We start from the raw sequence: 18,591 nt of genomic DNA, 5'->3' as shown, positions 1-18,591 counted from the left end.
TGTGTATGTGTGTGTGTGTGTGTGTGTGTGTGTGTTTGTGTGTGTGTGTCTTTTCGAGACAGGGTCTCCCTGTAGACCAGCTGGCCTGGAACTCACTATGTAGACCAGGCTGGCCTCGAATTCACAGAGATCCACCTGCCTTGGCCTCCTAAACACTGGGACTAAAGGTGTGCACCACTAGGCCCGGCCTTTTATTGTTGCTGTTGTTTTTATTAGAGTATTTATTACTTTTATTTTATATGTATAAGTGTACTGCCTGCATGTGTCTAAGTGCACCCATGTCATGCAATGCCTGCAAAGATCAGAATAGGGCACTGAATCCCTTGGAACTGGAGTTAGGGACAGTTGTTAGCCGCCATGTGGGTGCTAGGAATTGAACCCAGGTCCTCTGCAAGAGCAGATAGTGCTCTTAGGTGCTGAGTCATCTTTCCAGTCCCTTTCTGTTGTTTTTTAAAATCAACCAAAACATTTTTTGTGGTGCTACAGATCGAACCCACCACTTTGTGAATGTTATGCAACCACGCTCTCACCAAGCTATATCCCAAAGGCTTAAATCAGTTTTTTTAGGCATTCACACAGCACTCTACATTAGTGATTCAATTACACAAGTGAGTCATATACAGATGTTAATAAATCAGGTACAATGCAGTCCTTTAAGGTAACTGAAAACTTTGCACATAAATAAAAAAAAAGTCTATGTGCATCTCAGCTAAGTTAGAAGAGGAAAAATTATATGTATAGCAAAGAATGAATGAAATCCCCAAACATACGTTCAGTGAGTAACATATTTATTTGTTATGACATCCTAATGTGAGATGTTAAACATTAAGAAAAACTGAATGCAACACACACAGAACTCTCTATCCTATTTTTGTAACTTTCTAGGAATCTAAAACTATTATAAAATGTTTGTTTAAAATGAAGGGCTATGAGTTCTCAAAAGGAAACTGAAATATTGTGAAGATTCACTGTGTGGAGTTCAGCAACGTAGCTGTAACCACTGTCAAGAAGAGAACAGGGCCAGCAAGATTGCTCAGTGGATAAAGGTGCTTGCCTCCAAGCCTAAAGACCTGAGTTCAATCCTCAGGCCCCGCACCCCACGTGATGGAAGGTGAGAACTAACTATGATTCCTGCATCTTGCCCTATGACCTCCACACATGCCATGGTACACATGGCCCTAAACACAAATAAACACATAAACACACACACACACACATACACACACACACACAATTTAAAATGTTTTTAAAGAGAATAAAATGGAGCTGGAGAGATAGCTCAGCAGTTACGAGCACTGGCTGCTCTGACAGAGGACTCGGGTTCAGTTACGAGTATCCATATGGCAGGTAATAATAACTTCCCGTAACTCCAGTTCCAGGGGATCTGACACTCTCACACTCTCTTCTGACCTCTTCTAGTATTGCATGACACAGGTGCGCTTACATACTTGCAAGTATAACACTCATACACATAAAAATAAAAAACAACTAACAATCACTGATTACCTATTATTAATGTGCTTAACTATATAGCAAAATTATTTACAACAGATGATGAGGGATTGGAAGCATAGTTCAGTGGCAGAGTGTATGTTTACTATGTACAACACTTTAGGTCCTATCTCCAGCACATGGGAAACAGGTGACAGCGAAAAAAAAGAAAAGCCTTATGCTTTAAAGACATGTGTGAACCTGCGTGCAGTCCTCAGAATTACAGTCTCAGGAAAGCACCTAGAATATTCATGAAACAACTAACCACCTCAAGAGACAACACGCAGGAAAACAGCTTTAAAAAGATGTATGCTGCATAACCAGCAGTGATCTGCATTAGGTTTCTGGCACACCTAACAAACAGATACACAGTATAATTTTTAGTTACAAGGACTCTAGAATCAGATGGCAGAGAGCAGAGATTTGAGTCTTGCAAGTTTTTAACACATGATATGAATCAGTTTCTGAAATCACTTGTAAAACAGATAACAATGGTGCCTTGCTCACAAACCTCTGAGGATTTGAGCTGCTCTATGGGAAACACTTGGTAGTATCAGCCATTAGAGGTGCCACACATAAATATGATACATGCCTGTAATCCCAGCACTTAGGTGGCCAAAGCAGAATGGCTTCATATACATATCAAGTACCAACCCAGCCAGGGTTACATAGCAAGATCCTCTCTCCAAACACCAGAAAAGGGCAGGAGATGTAACTAAGTTAGTAAAATGCTTGCCTAGCATGCACAAAGTCTTGGGTTCAATCCCTAGCACCTCAAGAACAGGGCATGATGGCGCAATCCCATAATCCCAACATTCAGGAAACAGAGGCAGGAGTTCGAGATCATCTCAGCAACATAGTAAGTTCAAGAGCAGCCTGAGATACATGAGACCTGTCTCAAAAATAAAATGAAACATCAGAAAAAAATAAGCAAAAAGGCGAAGTCTAGCCCTCTGACTTTTGTGCGGAGAAAAGAAAAATAATTCCTTAACAGTATGTGAGGACAGGATCAAAACAATGTTAAGCAAAGCCAGGTATAGTAGCATACACCTTTAACACCAGCACTGGGGAGGCAGAGGCAGGCAGATCTCTGTGAGAGATCAAGGCCAGCCTGATCTACATAGCGAGTTCCAGGCCACCTGGGGCTGCAGGGAGACCCTGTCTCAAAGAACAAAGAAACGAGTCAGGAGTGGTAGCATACACCTTTAATCCCAGCACTCCAGAGGCAGAGGCAGGTGGATCTCTGTGAGATCAAGGCCAACCTGGTCTACATACTAAGTTCCAGGCCAGCTGGGACTGTAGGGAGACTCTGTCTCGAAAAGACCAAAAAAACACAAAACAAAAAAACCCAACAAAGAAACAAAGTTAAGCAAAACTGGATACTGTTTTTCATTCCAAATTCCTCCACTGTGTTAGAGCAGGATCTCTGAAACTAATGTGATTTACAGTAAACATATCCTATATCATAAACACACAAACTTGTCCACTAAATGACAATGAAAATATGTATTAGGGACTGGAGAGATGGCTCAGTGGTTAAGAACACTTGCTGTTCTTCCAGAAGACCTGGGTTCAATTCCCAGCACCCACATGGCAGCTAACAACTATCCATAACTCCAGTTTCAGGGGATCCAAAGACCTCTTCTGACCTCCGTGGTCTTTGCACAACACGGGTGCACTTACATACATGCAGGCAATACACTCATACACATAAAATAAAAATAAAAGATATTTTTAAAAGAAGAAAATATGCCGGGCGTGGTGGGGCACGCCTTTAATCCCAGCACTTGGGAGGCAGAGGCAGGAGGATCTTTGTGAGTTCAAGGCCAGCCTGGTCTACATAGTGAGTTCCAGGCCAGCTGGGGCTACAGGGAGACCCTGTCTCAAAAAAGACGAAGACGACGACGAAGAAAATATATATTTAAAAAAGGATAAGTGGAACAGCTATAAAGAATATTTTAAAAAGCAGTTTTTATCAAGTCATTAAGATGACTAATCAAAACAACAACTGCTCTCAAATGCACAGGAACCAATTACCAAGCAGCAAGGACCTAAGATGTATGTGGAAATTGAACATATAAGGTAAATTTATTTATGACAGATTTAACTGGGTCAACCTATCAATCAATCACTCAATGATCAAGTCTGTAAAATTATTTTTAATAATAATTTATTATTTTTATTTTATGTGTATGAGTGTATTGCCTGCATGTGTATAAATGCACCCATGTCATGCAATGCCTCGGAAGAAGGTGTTGGATTCCCCTAGAACTGGAGTTACAGACAGTTGTTAGCCGCCATGTGGGTGCTGGGTATTGAACCCAGGTCTTCTGCAAGAGCAGCCAGTTCTCTTAACCACTGAGCCATCTTCTCCAGCCCGAGTCCATAAAATCTTTCAGTAATTGTTTCTCTTTCATTTCTTTCTTGCTTTCAGTTCAAAATCAGACTGGTAAACTGAGAAGTCAAAAGAAAATGTGGAATTCTGACTAGGAATGGTGGCACATAGCTGTTATCCCAGGACTTAGGAGGGAGGCAAGGTGTGAATTCAAGGTGAGCCTGGGCTACCCCAGACCCTGTCTCATCAACACCCCACTACCCAAAAATGTAGAATTCCAAAAATGATTTTACTAACAGGATCATTAGCAAAGAACTATGAATATCCAACTAAAAGCAAGCTGCTGCCCTGCCTGCCAGTTTCTGTGGTTGACATATTCCATTCCTACATAAGGTAAGATTTTGTACAAAATACAGAAATATGAAATCAAATTTGGAAAAGCAATCATCTCATTTACAAAGTCATAGCATGATAGTTCCTAAGGGCTGAGAGTGTAAAGAAGGCTGCTTGAGGAAGTCCTATTCTACTAATTAGTGTCACAGGAAGGACTTTCTAAAAGCCTGTCCAGTGTGCTTCAAGAAGGATGAGACCTCCACAAAGAGCCTCCACTCAGCCTCGGGGACACTGGGCGGGGCCCGAGGCAGCCCAGGCTTGAAGCCAAAGCCAGAGCAATCATTCTCTCTAATGAGTCAACTAATTTCCTCTGTGTGTCAAGAGTTAATAGGCTTGAGAAACCCGACACTAATGAAAGAACTAAGTGTCAGTGTTCAGGCAGAAACACAAATCCTTACTAGAAAAAGGCTATAAAAATCCTAAAATATAATAAAATTTAAGTTTTTCTATAAAGGGACATTTCTTATTTATATTTAAATTTTTCTGTATTTTCTTGTTTATATTTAAAACTGCAGTGTAAACTTTAAACGTCAACTCTCCTATTGCCTTAAAATCTACAGACAAGCATAAACTGTAAACAATTAGAAACTATTAGGATGCTTACATCTGAACCCCCACCCTGAAATGTCATATTCTTCTGTATCAATCTAGTGATGTTAATATTTTAATAATAATAATTTAGTACCTTCTCCAAAGCTTTCCCACTAAGAATGTTCAGCTATATACACAAACTGGACTTCCTTACCCACTGGCCTCTGGAGGAAACCTGACGGTGACCTTTCCCATCTCCGCACCTGGAAGCTCAACAAATTTCCCAATATCTTGTTTTTTGTCAGGTACCTAAAAAACACAACAAAGTCACAAGGCTAAATGTAAGAACGCACTCATTCACCAAATACCGGTTATGAGCAGATGACACAGATCGTCCTTGCACTTAAAGACTCCAAACCTAGTAGAGAAAATGAAGAAAACCAAACACCAGGTAGCAGAAATAGTGGAGGGTGCTATACGAGTTGTCAGCTCCAGTGAAGCAGTAGACATGCGTCACCAGGAAAGCATGACAGAATATGAGAACCAAGCTGGCTCTTGAGAAGGAGCACTGTGTCAGATGGAGGGGGCAGCACAAAGGCAGGGAGAAGACAGAAGTCCACATACGCTGGACACACTGACACGAAGCCAGAACAGACTGGATCCAAACATGAGGGAATGCTCAATTTCTGCTTTAAGCTGTAAGTAATGGGGAATCCTTGGCAGTAATGGAAATGTTTATTTGCATTTCTTTTTTTGGTTGGTTGGTTGATCTTTTGAGACAGGGTTTCCCTTCAGCCCCAGCTGACCTGGAACTCACTATATAAATCAGGCTAGCTTCAAACTCAGAGATCCATCTGCTCCTGCCTCCCCAGTGCACCATCATGCCTGGATATTATTTTCATTTTCTAACATAATACCCAGGAGAGTACAGAGACAGAACTAGAGATGAGATCAAGGGGGAAAAGCTCAGCTATGACATTATGGTATTTAATAAAGCAGGAAAACATGAAGCCTCAGCCAAAAAGCAACAAACAGTAAGGACAGACAGAAAGGAAATCTCTAGATATGTAATGATAGGACTTGTTGACCTATTAGATAGGGAATAATGGTACAAGGTAAGTAAAGATCTTTAGTGAAGGCAGATGAGGATAATCTGGCCCCTTTATCCCAGCAGGCAATGTTCACAATTTTTACTGTAACCAGAAAACTTTACTATCCATGCCTAGTATGTAAAGCAGATCAAATTACAATGACTTCATCTGGGATGAGGACCTCTCTGACTGAATCCAGGGAGGCTCTTCAGAATCCCAGGAACAACCCAACCAGTCAAAATGGGAGAAGATTGGGAGGAGAAAGACAATGGAGTGGCTGTAAAGGGTATTTGGAGTCTGCTCGGCCTAAGGAGCTATACTATATCAGGAGAGATCATTTTTCAGACATATAAAATTCAGAGCTTTATGCAGATGAACAGGAAAAGACATACTAAGACTTAATGATAGACACTTCTAAGATCCTTTTTTGTTAATGAAAATACTGTTTCTGGGGTTTTTTAAGCAGTGCCACGGCAAACCCTGGACCATGAATATGCTAGGTACTGTCATCAAGCTATATTCCCAGACCTAGAAAATAAGCTTTACAACTGAGAATACATACTTTTTAGACCTGGAGTCTGACTGAGACATCAGGAAAAAAAAAAAAAAAACTTTAGGGCGAGTGAGATAGCTCTGCAGGTAAAGGTGCCTGCTGCCAAACCAGAAACAGGAGTTCAACCCCTGGGACCCATGAAGTAGGAGAGAACTGACTCCCAACTTGTCCTCTGACCGCCACACGAAGGTGTAGCACAGGCACGCCCACCCACATACACAGCAAAAAAAGACAAATGTAATAAAAATTTTAATGTTTTAAAGGCTTACCACTCTAGCTTTGTTTGCTGAAACATCCCACTTGGCACCAACTGAACGGAAGGCCTGATGGGCTTCAAGAAAGCTAAACCAGCGTTTAACATGGATGGGAGTTTTGTTCTGTTTCAACTGTTCCTGCCACACAGCATTTCCTATTAGTGAGAGGAATTTTAAAAACATTTAATAAACTGGCAAATTCTAAAGCAAAGTTCCAGTTATAGTTAATTTAAGTAAATGAGATTAAAGTTGTACCTCTGTAATGAGATGTTAATAGTTACTACTTTTCATTCCAAGGCCAGGTATGGCGGCAGCACCCTATCATCCCAGCACCCAGGAGGCTGAGACCAGGGTCCACAGTTTGAAGCCACTGTAGGCTATCTACGAAGACCCCATCTCAAAACTAAAACAAAACACCCTGACCTTTTCAGTAGCATTCACTCAGGTTCTCTAACACTGGATCCTGTCCTCATCACCACCACATACTCAGTGCGTGAGCTCAGCTCACAATCAAGGGAGCTGGAATTCATCAAGTGAAAAAAACAACAGAAACCATGGTACTCAAGAAGCAGTTCCTTTCTGCACATGTAACTAAAAAGGTAAGTACTGAATGACAGTTTACTCAGCTCTTCAACATTTCAAAACCACAGTGGGAGGCGGGGTGCTGAAGAGAGGGTCTGGAGTGCCAGACCAGTCTGGGCTATGAAGAAGCAAGACCCTATCTGAAGAGATGCATGAAGGTAGATATGAAAAGTTCAGTCCACTTAGAAAAGGCCTTCATTTTGTGTCAGTTACTACAGTGATTTGGAGGAGAGTTCAAAACACAAGTAGAGAGACTATGAAATAGCGATGTGTGTAGAGCAGCCCAGATGTAAGAACAAGCAACACTCCAGCCCACTTTCTTCAGGGTTGTTTTAAGAAAATACTCAATCCAAGTCCCTCCATCCCTCATCAATTCCATCTCTCCTACTTTGGAATTTTCTGTTCATGTACAGAGCCACCCTTCGGCCTCATTTCAACTCTACATTGGTGATTTTGTTCAGAGTTAGACATATAATTCTCTTCTAAGCCAATTCATGCACCTTAAGCTTTTATAAATCAAAGGCTTCTACAGCCTCTAAATGCCAAAGCCTGTCTTCCTATACCCTCTAAGTAATCTTCAATAATCCATATTTTCTCATATATTGAACTTTTAGATTGTAGTCCTCTACACAAGCCCCATCACCACTACACATTCATAATTACATTTTTTAAAGGTTCTGAATCTTTTTGTCTTATGCCTTCAGTGATCTCGTCACAAAAATCCTTGTAACTGTACTCCAAAAATCACGGACTTCGTCTTTGCTTACATTAAGTCTAAAGTGTATGACTGACTGACGCGTCAATCTTTTCCTTGTTACCATAAATTCTTCTCCCCAAACGCCTGTCCCCTTAACTAAGACTGCTGGGGCCTCCCTCAGATGTCTGCCGTTAGAGATGGTGTATATGCACTGCTGATAGTGGTAAAAGCACCACCATACAGATTTCATTATCAACTATACCTCAGGACATTCTTTTGTTTTGTTTTTTGAAACAGGATCTCATTGTAGCCCTAGCTGACCTGAAACTCATTATGTAGGCTACATAATGAGTAGTCACAGAGATCTGTCTGCCTCTGCCTCACCAAGATTGGGATAAAAGGTATGAGCCACCACACCAGGCAGGAAGTTCTTTTTTTTGTTTGTTTTTTTTGCAGATATGTGCTACCACACCTTGCTTTAATTAATTTTTGAGATGGAGTCTCACTGTGTAGGGCAGGCTGGCCTCAAACTCTGCCTTAGCCCTCAAGCATCAAGTTTTTTTTCCGGTCTTTTTGAAGCAGGGTCTCCCTGTAGCCCCAGCTGTCCTGAAACTCACTATGTAGACCAGGCTGGCCTTGAACTCACAGAGATCTGCCTGCCTCTGCCTCCCAAGTGCTGGGATTACAGGCGTGCGTCACCACACCCAGCTTGTTTTGTTTTTTAAGTTAACTGTTTTCTCAAGTTGGTAAAAACATTTCATCTGTTGCAAACTAAGAAAAAAGTGATATACCAGAAGCATGACACTTCAAACTACCTCACTACCTCTGCCCCTGATCCAGTCCTACTGAGCAAGAGAGGTTAGGGAAAGAGTGACCAAAAGCATCTGTGACTAGGAACAAGAAAGCCAGATACTCTTCAGTGGGGAGTCCTAAATGGTGCTGAAGAGGTGGCTCAGTGGTTAAGAGCAAATACTACTTTCATACAGGACCCAGATTCCACTCCCAGCACACACACTGGGTGGCTCATGACCACCTGTAACTTCAGCTCAAAGGGCTCTAACACTCAGTTCTGGTCTGCACACTCATGGTACACATACAAACAAGCAGGCACACATGTGTATACACACATACACACACAAACAAAAACAGTTTAAAAAGTTTTTTAAAAAATCTTGTTACTACCTAAACATATACACACAAGTGCATATACATATGTACGTAGATACGAAAATGCATGTACTTTTCATATAGCAAAATGTTAAATGACCAAAAAAGAATATGCTACTTGGGCACAGTGGTGTGGCTCTGTAGTCCCAATTACAGGCAGAAGGGCTGCCTAAGCCTAGGAGTTCAAGGCCAGCCCCATTCAAAAAACTCACTATTTTAAGAAGGTACTGGTACCTTTTAGGGTGGCCCAAACACACAAATCTGCTAAGGTCAAGGAGTTTCCAACCAAGTATGTTCTCAGAGACAGGCAATGATTGAGCTCGTCCACTGCAGAAGTAAACAAATCACATGAAGACAATTTCGTAGCACTAAACTCCAACCAGTGATCAATCTGTGAACACAAAGATGAGAAGAAATGTGCCTCAGAGTTCAGGCTTCAAAACAAAGGGAAGAAAGAATGCTAGTTAACTAGACCAACAAAACACTCTTGGCTTCCCACCCGAACAGTTTTCATCTAAGTTTAGAATGTATCATCATGTGAGCTAAATTCTGGTTACCTGGGATCTAAAATGACACTTAAACAAATGTCACATTTTGCTATTATTTTCCTATACCCTTTTTTTTTCTTTTTTCTTAATTTTTTCAGAATTATTAAGGAACACCTGAATAAAGAACAAGAAAAATAAATACTGACAGCAGAAGGAACTAATTAAGCTTTTAATCCCAGCACTCGGGGGGGGGCAGAGGCAGGTGGATCTCTGTGAATTTGAGGCCAGTCTGATCTACACAGCGAGTTCCAGGCCACTTGGGGCTACAGGAAGACCCTGTCTCAAAAAGACCAAAAAAAGAAGAATGGCCAGGCGTGGTGGCGCACGCCTTTAATCCCAGCGTGAGTTGGAGGCCAGCCTGCTCTACAAAGTGAGTTCCAGGGGGGAGGGGGAGGGGGAACAACTAACTAACCTGGAGCAACCCAAAAATGCTACCTAGCCAGACAAATGAATCCACTTAAAGAAATCTAAAAGTCAATAGCTAAAAAATATCCCCTGCCAGGCATGGCAGCACATGCTTCTAATCCTGGAATCCCAGCACTCTGGAAGCAGAGGCAGGGGCTCATCAGCCTGGGCTACGTCCTGAGAACTTGTCTCAAGAAACTAAAAAACAGAAAAAGTTATTTTTGAATTGTATGTGATTTACAAAAATTAGGGTAAAACACAAACAGGAGAAAAAATGCATCTACAGAGCGACACTGACAGTTTATCTATTATCATTGTAATTAATTATTTACTAAAAACAAAAAAACAAAAAACAAACAAAAAAAAGAGCTCCAAACTTTGTGTTACTGAGAGCAAATCCCTCAACATTTCTATGCCTGAAGCTGACTGACGTGAGCTAGACAGCACCACCGGCTACTAAATTCTAGGAACCCAGGAAGGACAGCAACAAATGACCCAAAGGACAGTTGGTTAATGTGGAGACACTGAAACTTAAGAACTAAAAACATTAATTTCTTTGTGGCTGGGGATCTGGCCCAGGGTCTTGTGCATACTAATTTAAGAAGTCTATTCCTGAGCCACGATCAGCTCTAAGGCTTTTTTCCTGAAAATAAAAATACAATGAAACTAGGTGTGGTTGTACACATCTGAATCCTTTCAGGAGTCAGAGGCAGGAGGATCATAAGTTCAAGGCCCAGGCCACACAAGTGATAGGTTAACCTGGGCCACATAAAGAGATCCTGTCTCAGGTTTAAAAAAATAACCAACCACAAACACTACTGTCCTTAAGTAAAACAATGATACCTGAGAATGCACTAAAAGATGGGGTCCTTCCCAAACATCAGAAGCAGAAGATATAACACGCACAAGAAAATAAACACTCCCTGCTTACCTCGGTGTGTTCCATCAGGTTGGTGCCATAGAGCCCAGCAGTAGTTGCAACCCTTGCTAAATAGCGCAGGATGGAATTTACGTCAGTGAACACCACATTTCTAGAATTTAAACATGAAGCGAAATATTACAGTTTCTCTAGTAAGTCATGAAGAAGTGTGAAAGTGGAAATTCTAATCCACCATATTATCTCTACCACAGTAAAAAGAAAAAAAAAAAAGATGCTAAATTCTTCTTACTCTATTTCTATCAAATTCCAATTTGTTCTGAAGTATCCAGGTAATTCACTAACCCACTTCAGAGCAGATTTTCCATGACACTTCATCTTTTAGGTTCTTTTTTGTGGGCTTAAAAAAATTTCATTTATGGGGCTAGAGAGATGGCTCAGCGGTTAAGAACACTGTTCTTACAAAAGACCTGGGTTCAAATCCCAGCACCTGCATGGCAGCTAACAACTGTCCATAACTCCAGTCCCAGGGGATCTGAGAGCCTCTTCTGTCCTCTGTGGGCACTGCATGACACAGGTGCACTTTACCTACATGTAGGCAATACACGCACACAGATAAAATTTAAAAATAATTTTTTAAAATTATATTTATTTATTTTGTACATGGGTACATGTGTGCCAAAGCGCATATATGGAGTCAAAGGACAACCTGCAGGAGCAGGTTCTCTCCTTCCATCATGTGGGTTCTGGGGATTAAGCTGGGCCAATTTACTGACCCTGTTATTTTTTGAGGTAGGATCTCACAACGTCTTAGGCTGGCCTTGAACTCAAGATTTTCCTGCCTCGGCCCAGTATAGCACTGAAACTTAGGCAGAAAGCCTTTAATGTTTATTTTTCTCTTGTAGTGCTGCTTAGGGAACCCAGGGCCTCAAACAAGGTATGACCACTCTGTTATCACTGAGCCATAACCCCAATCCCATTTTCCCCTTTAACTTTAAAGACAGCAGCGAGCAGCCCAGCACAGTAGTGTACCCATGCCATAAAAAAGCAGGGCGTGGAGATGTACACTTGTAATTCCAGTCTAGCCTACTTGGTGAGCTCCAGGCCAGTGATGAAGGAATCTGTCTCAAAAGTAAGGTGGATAGGCCCGGTATGGTGGTACACACCTTCAATCCCAGCACTAAGGAGGCAGAGGCAGGTGGATCTCTAAGTTTTGAGGTCAGCCTGGTCTACATAGTGAGTTCCAAGCCAGTGAGGGCTACACAGTGAGACTCTGTCTTAAAACAAAAGCCAAACAAAAATCAAAAAACAAAAACAAATAAAAAGGTAGACAAGTCTAGAGGAAAGACATCGGAGGCTGACCTCTGCCTCTACACACACTCACACCTTCCTCCACAGGAACACACAGACTTGCACACAAATGATGCCATGTCCTTCTTTCTAGGAACAATCACCTAATTACCAAGTAAAACAAGCCCACAAATGCTGTTCAGTACTGAAAGCACATATAAAAAGCACTTACTCAGAAACACGAAGAAGATTCTCTTTCCCTTCTTCCACAGAAACGCTGACATCACCTTTCACATGTTCTGCTGCCAGCAGAGCTTCTAAAAACAACAGAAGATTGACTTCTCTTCAAAAGCGGTGTGGTATTTATAACTTGAGTCACAGCGCAGTAAGGATGAGTCAACAATCCAATATTAAGTACTGTATGGCATGAAATTTCCCAAGTTGTCTACAGACAGAAGGTCTGATCTTCTTAGAGAAGTAACAAATCAGAATCCATTTTTAGTATAGTCCAACTGCTTTGAAATATGCTCGGCTTCCAGTTAGCGGCACTAAAATTAATCTTTTCTTCCCTCACAAGACAGGAAGAAACTAGAATAATGTTTTCTATAAAAGTCAACAGGATTTGAATACTATGTGTTCATGTACTACAGCAAATGCTCTGCCAACTTTTAGTCTCTGTAATAACCGTAAGAGGTAGATACCCACTTACATAAAGGAAACTGAGGCTTAGAAAGGTTAAATAGGGAGCCCAATGCCCTTAGCAGAGCATCTATCAGTCAGCATTTGAATGCAGGTTGAAGTGGTTCAGACTTCAAATTCTAAAACATCTTATAATACTGCCTTTCAACACATAAAACACGTAACAATTTAGTGAGTTCACTCATTTTCTGTCCCTTAATTTGGTTAGGATAGGACAGACAACTACCACTCTGACACTCATTCTAAACACTTCTGTTCCACTGGAAACAGGGCCCTATCAAGGAAGAGCACAAAATAAACCTGAAAATCTAACTGTACTAAAAAGCAAGTTCTTAGCTTCAAGGTTTGTTCACCTCTAAAAACTTACATTGAAATTCAGTTGTCTCTGTCACAGTATTAAGAAATGGGTCCTGGGCTGGAGAGACTGCTCAGCAGTTAGGAGCACAGGCCTGGCATAATCCCAGCACTCGGGAAGCACAGGCAGGAGGATCTCTGTGGTTCAAGGCCAGCCTGGTCTACAGAGCTAGTTCCAGGCCAGCTGAGACTACAGGGAGACCCTGTCTCAAAAAGACCAAAAAAAGAAAAAGAAAAAGAAAAAGAAAAAGAAAAAGAAAAAGAAAAGAGGAAAGGAAAGGAAAGGAAAGGAAAGGAAAGGAAAGGAAAGGAAAAGCAAAGAAGCACTGGCTGCTCTTGCTAAGAAGCCAGGTTTGATTCCCAGCACCTACATGGCAGCTCACAACCATCCATAATATACAGTTCTAGGGGATCCGGTGCACCTACATCATATGTGTAGCAATACACACACATAAAATAAAAATAATAATATTTAAAAAAAAAGAAATGAAGAAAGAAAAGAAATAGGTCATGTAGGACGAACCATGATGCCCCTGGGGATCCAGTACACACACGTATGTGCAGACAATACACACAGACATAAAATAAAAATAATATTTAAAAAAAAAAAAGAAAAAGAAATGGGTCCTGTAGGGGAAACCATGATGCCTGTAAATCCCTCACTTGGGAGGCTGAGACAGGAAATAAGGACTTCAAGGCAGCCTGGGCTACAGAAGACCCTATTTTTTTAAAAGAAAGGGCTAAGTGTGGTGACTCACACCTTTAGTTCCAGCACTCAGGAAGATCTCTGTAAGTTTGAGGCTAGCTTGGTCTACATAGTGAGTTCCAGGCCAACCACTGCTACAAAGTGAAACCTTGTTTTAAAAAAACAAAAAACAAAAACAGGGGCTGGAGAGATGCCTCAGCGGTTAAGAGCACTGACTGCTCTTGCAGAGTACCCAGACTCGATTTCCAGCACCCACATGGCGGCTACAAACCGTCCTTAACTCCAGTTCCAGGGGAATCTGAAGCCCCCTTCTGACCTCCGTGGCATTGCACGACATGGTGCATTCACATACATGCAGGCAATACACTCATACACAGAAAATAAAAATAATAAGTAAAATATTAAAAAAAAAAAAAAGCTGGGGATATAGCCCAGTGGTACAAGGCTAGCCTAGCATGCCTGAGGTCCTAGGCTCAACACCTACATAGTAACTCACAACTGTCTGTGACTCCAGTTCCCGATGCTCCAACACCTTCTTCTGGACTCCCTGGGCACTGCACACACATGGCACACATACATACACACAGGCTGAAAACTCAAACACATAAAATAAAGACACAAATTTGGAAGGACAAATCAGAATGATTTGGCCACCCAAGTAAATGTTCTAATAGATCTACACGATGGAATTCTGTAACAACAAGATTGATGAATCTCAAAATCACAATCCTATGTATAAAAGATTATATAAGCTGGGCATGGTGGTGCACACCTTTAATCCCAGCACTTGGGCGGCAGAGGCAGGTGGATCTCTGTGAGTTCAAGGCCAGCCTGGTCTACATAGCCAGTTCCAGGTCAGGTGGGGCTACAGGAAGACCGTCTCAAAGACAGAAAAAAAAAAAAAAGGTATGCATCAATGTATACAAAACCCTAAAAAAAAAGTGATGAAAATTAAAAATCAGGTCTCTGGCTACCAGATGCCAGGAAGACAGAAGATACAAAGGGGGATGAGGGAGGTTTCAGTAACGAAAATATCTGGTATTATTGTTATAGAGGTTTATATAGTACATATATGTTTGTACACACACATACACACACACCCCACTGTATATATTAAAACACAAAACTGGTGAGCTTAAATACATGCAAGCACTAACTCAACTAATTCTTAAAAAAAAAATTTTTGTTTGTTTTTTTGAGCAGAGTCTCCCTGTAGCCCCAGCTGACCTGGAACTCGCTTCATAGCCAGGCTGGCTTTGAACACAGAGATCTGCCTGCCTCTGCCTCTGCCTCCCAAGTGCTGGGACTAAAGGCATGAGTCACCATGCCCAGCTTAAAATTGTTTTAAATTTAGTTCTATTTTATATGTATGAGTGTTTTGAAAGCATGGAAGTGCCACATGTGTGCACTGCCAGCAGAGGCCGGAAGAGGGCATCAGATCCCCTGGAACTGGAGTTATGGACAGTTGTCGGTCACCATGTTAATACTGAGAACTGAACCCGAGTACTCTGGAAGAGTAGTCACTGCTCTTGACTACTGAGCCCTTTCTCCCTTAAACTTAATTTTAAATGGAAAATGAAAGTAATATATCAAGTATATTTGCTATGAGCCTTAATTTTTTAATTTATTTTTATTTTGTGTGTATGAGTGTTTTGCATGCATGTAAGTGCACCTATGTGTGCAATGCCCTCAGAGGCCAGAAAAGGACGTCGGATACCCTGGAACTGAAGTTACAGTTGACTGTTAGCCACCATATGGATACTGGGAAGTGAACCTGTGTCCTCTGGAGGAGCGGCCAGTGCTTTTAACTGCTGAATCACCTCTCCAGCCCCTATTAGTTTTAACAGAGGAAAAAAAATGCTGACAGATGTAGAAGGAAATGCAGCATTGGAAGGTCACCATTTGAAGGCCATCAAAACAATCAAGTTAGGCAGACACACCAACAGGTGCCAAAACCAGTGGGTAAAGTTTTCAGGAAAAGAGAAATGTTTGTTTCATGGTTCCAAGGTTCTCCTCGTTCAAATGCCTTTAACTCAAAGGAAAAGCTCTCAAAGGAAAGCTAGCATGCAGCACCTAAGTGATCGAGGGCAGAAGGGGAAAATTAAATACATGCACCAACTGCTGGGCAGAAATGAAAATAACAAAGCATGGGCAAGCCATTCCCGACCAGGAGGCACACCCGGAATCCGGGCACAAGGAAACATCATACAACCCAACTAAGGGTATTTAAGAAGTGGTTTGTCATCTTCAGAGGCCAAAGCTACTAAAACCAAGGGAAGGAGAATAAATCATTCCACAGTGAAAGAAGCTGGGAAGACAGGACAGTGAAGGACAGACAAGCCATGGTCCCTGCCTCTGGCAGGAACTACTAGAGCAGTTAGGATTAGAACAATAATGGGCTCTGTCATTAGGATTAAGAGTTTTATCACTGTATGTTTTCTGATTTTGATGGGTGTATGAGGTCAGGTAGAGAGTCCTTGCTTATAGAAGACATACACTCAAGTATTCTGGGTGCTGAAGCATCAAATCTGCAGTATGTGCTGAGACAGGATGGGAAAAGAAGTTCTGTTGTATGCTTGCATCTTTAGGTTTTTCTGAAAGTATCTTAACGTTAAAAAAATGACACGACAAGAGTCTCATATTATAATCCATTTTTCTACATATTTCATCTAATTTTATTAAACATAAAACGTATTTGATTTAAATGAGAAAAATTAAAAAGAGAAGAGGAGCAAGCCAAAAAATAACGTTCTCTAATTGGCCTATAGTGCAAAATAAAAGTTCCAGAATACTGGCGGAATGTAGTTTTGAGTCCTAAAATTCATTATGGAAACAGATCCAGTGCCCCCACCACAATGATTTTCTAAGTAATATTAGTAGAAACTATAGCTCTGCACAAAGCATCTAAAATCTGGCAGAACTTTTCCTGCAGTCTTGTTCAATTCTGGCAACCAACACTATACAGAAGCGCTCCCCTTCACACACATACAACCTTTTCTTAAAGGGGGAAACTCAACAAGGAACCTGTCATGCTTCCACAACTAATAATCAGCAACCAGGCCTGAGGCCTTTGTGCTCTTAACCATGAGGCCACGTCGTCTACGGCCTTTCCTGATCAAGGACCAAATTCGCTTTTAGAGTTCACTCTTTCTTGTGAACTCACATAGGTACTGGAACTGATATGCTAAAATGTCATCATTTTAAGTATTTCAAAAGGCTATTACATTATATTTTGTAGGGGGCCCTGGACTCTATCCCAGCACCACAAAAATAGTGAGTAAATATATAATGTCTGTTTTCATTCTAATAGGCTCAGACCACTACCAACGTTGAGAATGGAACAAAAAATTTCACTGGCTCCATATGACCAATTGTACTGAAAGGGCTGGGCTTCCTGAGCACACAAATTACCTCCCATGTCTACACTGTACATATATATACACGAGGTCAATAAATTATTTGGTAGTGAGGAAACAGAAGCCCTACGCTATATAACTTCAATAACGCTGGCCGCTTTGAAAAATCAATTCCGACTGCAACTAGGATGACGTAGCCTGACATTTACAACACTGTGGTAGGGCGGCCCCAGCCAGTCTGCAGCGTGCTTGTGGCTTTCTGCAATTACAGCCTTCATCTAGCAAGAAATGCAGCCTCAGTTAAATACCCAAGCGCCGCCAGGAGTCTGTCTACCTTGCTCTTCTGAACTCGGCAAAGCCTAAAGGAAGTCGGGGCGAGGGAACCGAGACCTTCCCGGGCGGTGGGGAGGAACGCAGGCTCCAGAGGAGCGCGGGCGGAGTCGGCCCGCCAGGTCCGAGCAGTCTCGGACACGCCGGCCCCGCTCCGCCGCGTCCCTCCGGGCGCCCGGGTCGGCGGGCCTTGGGCAGCCGCGCTGGCATGCGGCGCCGCACCCCCGGCTGATGCCACCCACACGCGGCCTTACCCAGCGGAGGGGCTCCGGCGTCCACCGTGAGGCTCAGCGCCGCCATCGTCCAGCGTGCGGGTCCACCCGGCCGGCCGCCTTCCCGGAGTTGGGCTGGAAGAGAGACGATGCAACGTGTGCTCAAGCCGGACACCACCGCAGCCTTCGCTCCTCCCCTCAGCCGTGACCGTGCGTCACGGTGCGCGCCATTGTGCGTCATCACGGAGCGCCGCCCCCGCCCCGCCCCTTCCCTTCCCTTGACTGCGGGTCAGGTTTCACCGCTGTAGAAAAGGAGGCATTCTTTACGACAAATCGTAAAGCGAGAGCCTGGCGAGATGGGTCAGAGGTTAGGGGTACTGGCTGCCTTCAGCTGTTACTCCACTTCGAGGAGATCCGACGTCCTCTTCGGACCTCCGCGTGCATTGCGCGACAGGGCTGTACTTAATATACATGCAGGCAAAACACATAAAATAAAAGTAAAATTAAAAAATAATCTCTAAAAGAATGTTTAAGGGTGCTGGAGAGATGGCTCAGCGGTTAAGAGCACTGACTGCTCTTGCAGAGGACCCGGGTTCCGTTCCCAGCATCCACATGGAGGCTACAAACCGTCCTTAACTCCAGTTCCAGGGAAATCCAAAGGGCTCTTCTGACCTGGGCGGCATTGCACTACACGGCAATACATGCAGGCAAAACATGGAA

The 18,591-nt window shown here is 42.4% G+C and overlaps 1 protein-coding gene across 2 annotated transcripts in view; it reads right to left on the bottom strand.

Moving 5' to 3' along the window:
* The window catches only part of Eprs (glutamyl-prolyl-tRNA synthetase), a 72,110-nt gene extending 54,037 nt beyond the window's left edge, over nt 1-18,073 (bottom strand). The window contains exons 1-6 of one of the 2 annotated variants that reach the window (XM_008826799.3): nt 17,914-18,073; nt 12,447-12,531; nt 10,979-11,078; nt 9,329-9,485; nt 6,664-6,803; nt 4,965-5,059 (exon numbers count right to left, since the gene is read on the bottom strand). In XM_008826799.3, the coding sequence (XP_008825021.1) occupies nt 4,965-5,059; nt 6,664-6,803; nt 9,329-9,485; nt 10,979-11,078; nt 12,447-12,531; nt 17,914-17,959 (623 nt within the window). In that variant the 5' untranslated portion in view covers nt 17,960-18,073. Of the gene's footprint in view, nt 1-4,964; nt 5,060-6,663; nt 6,804-9,328; nt 9,486-10,978; nt 11,079-12,446; nt 12,532-17,913 lie in introns of those variants that run through there. The other variant, XM_029560464.1, reaches the window with a different exon arrangement.
* Between the last annotated feature and the right edge of the window lie 518 nt (nt 18,074-18,591).

This window comes from Nannospalax galili, unplaced genomic scaffold (assembly GCF_000622305.1).
Source record: "Nannospalax galili isolate Female #2095 unplaced genomic scaffold, S.galili_v1.0 scaffold592, whole genome shotgun sequence".
Lineage (NCBI taxonomy): Eukaryota > Metazoa > Chordata > Mammalia > Rodentia > Spalacidae > Nannospalax > Nannospalax galili.
Note: the sequence above shows the minus strand (reverse complement) of the source record. Positions and strands in the feature narration are given on the sequence as shown.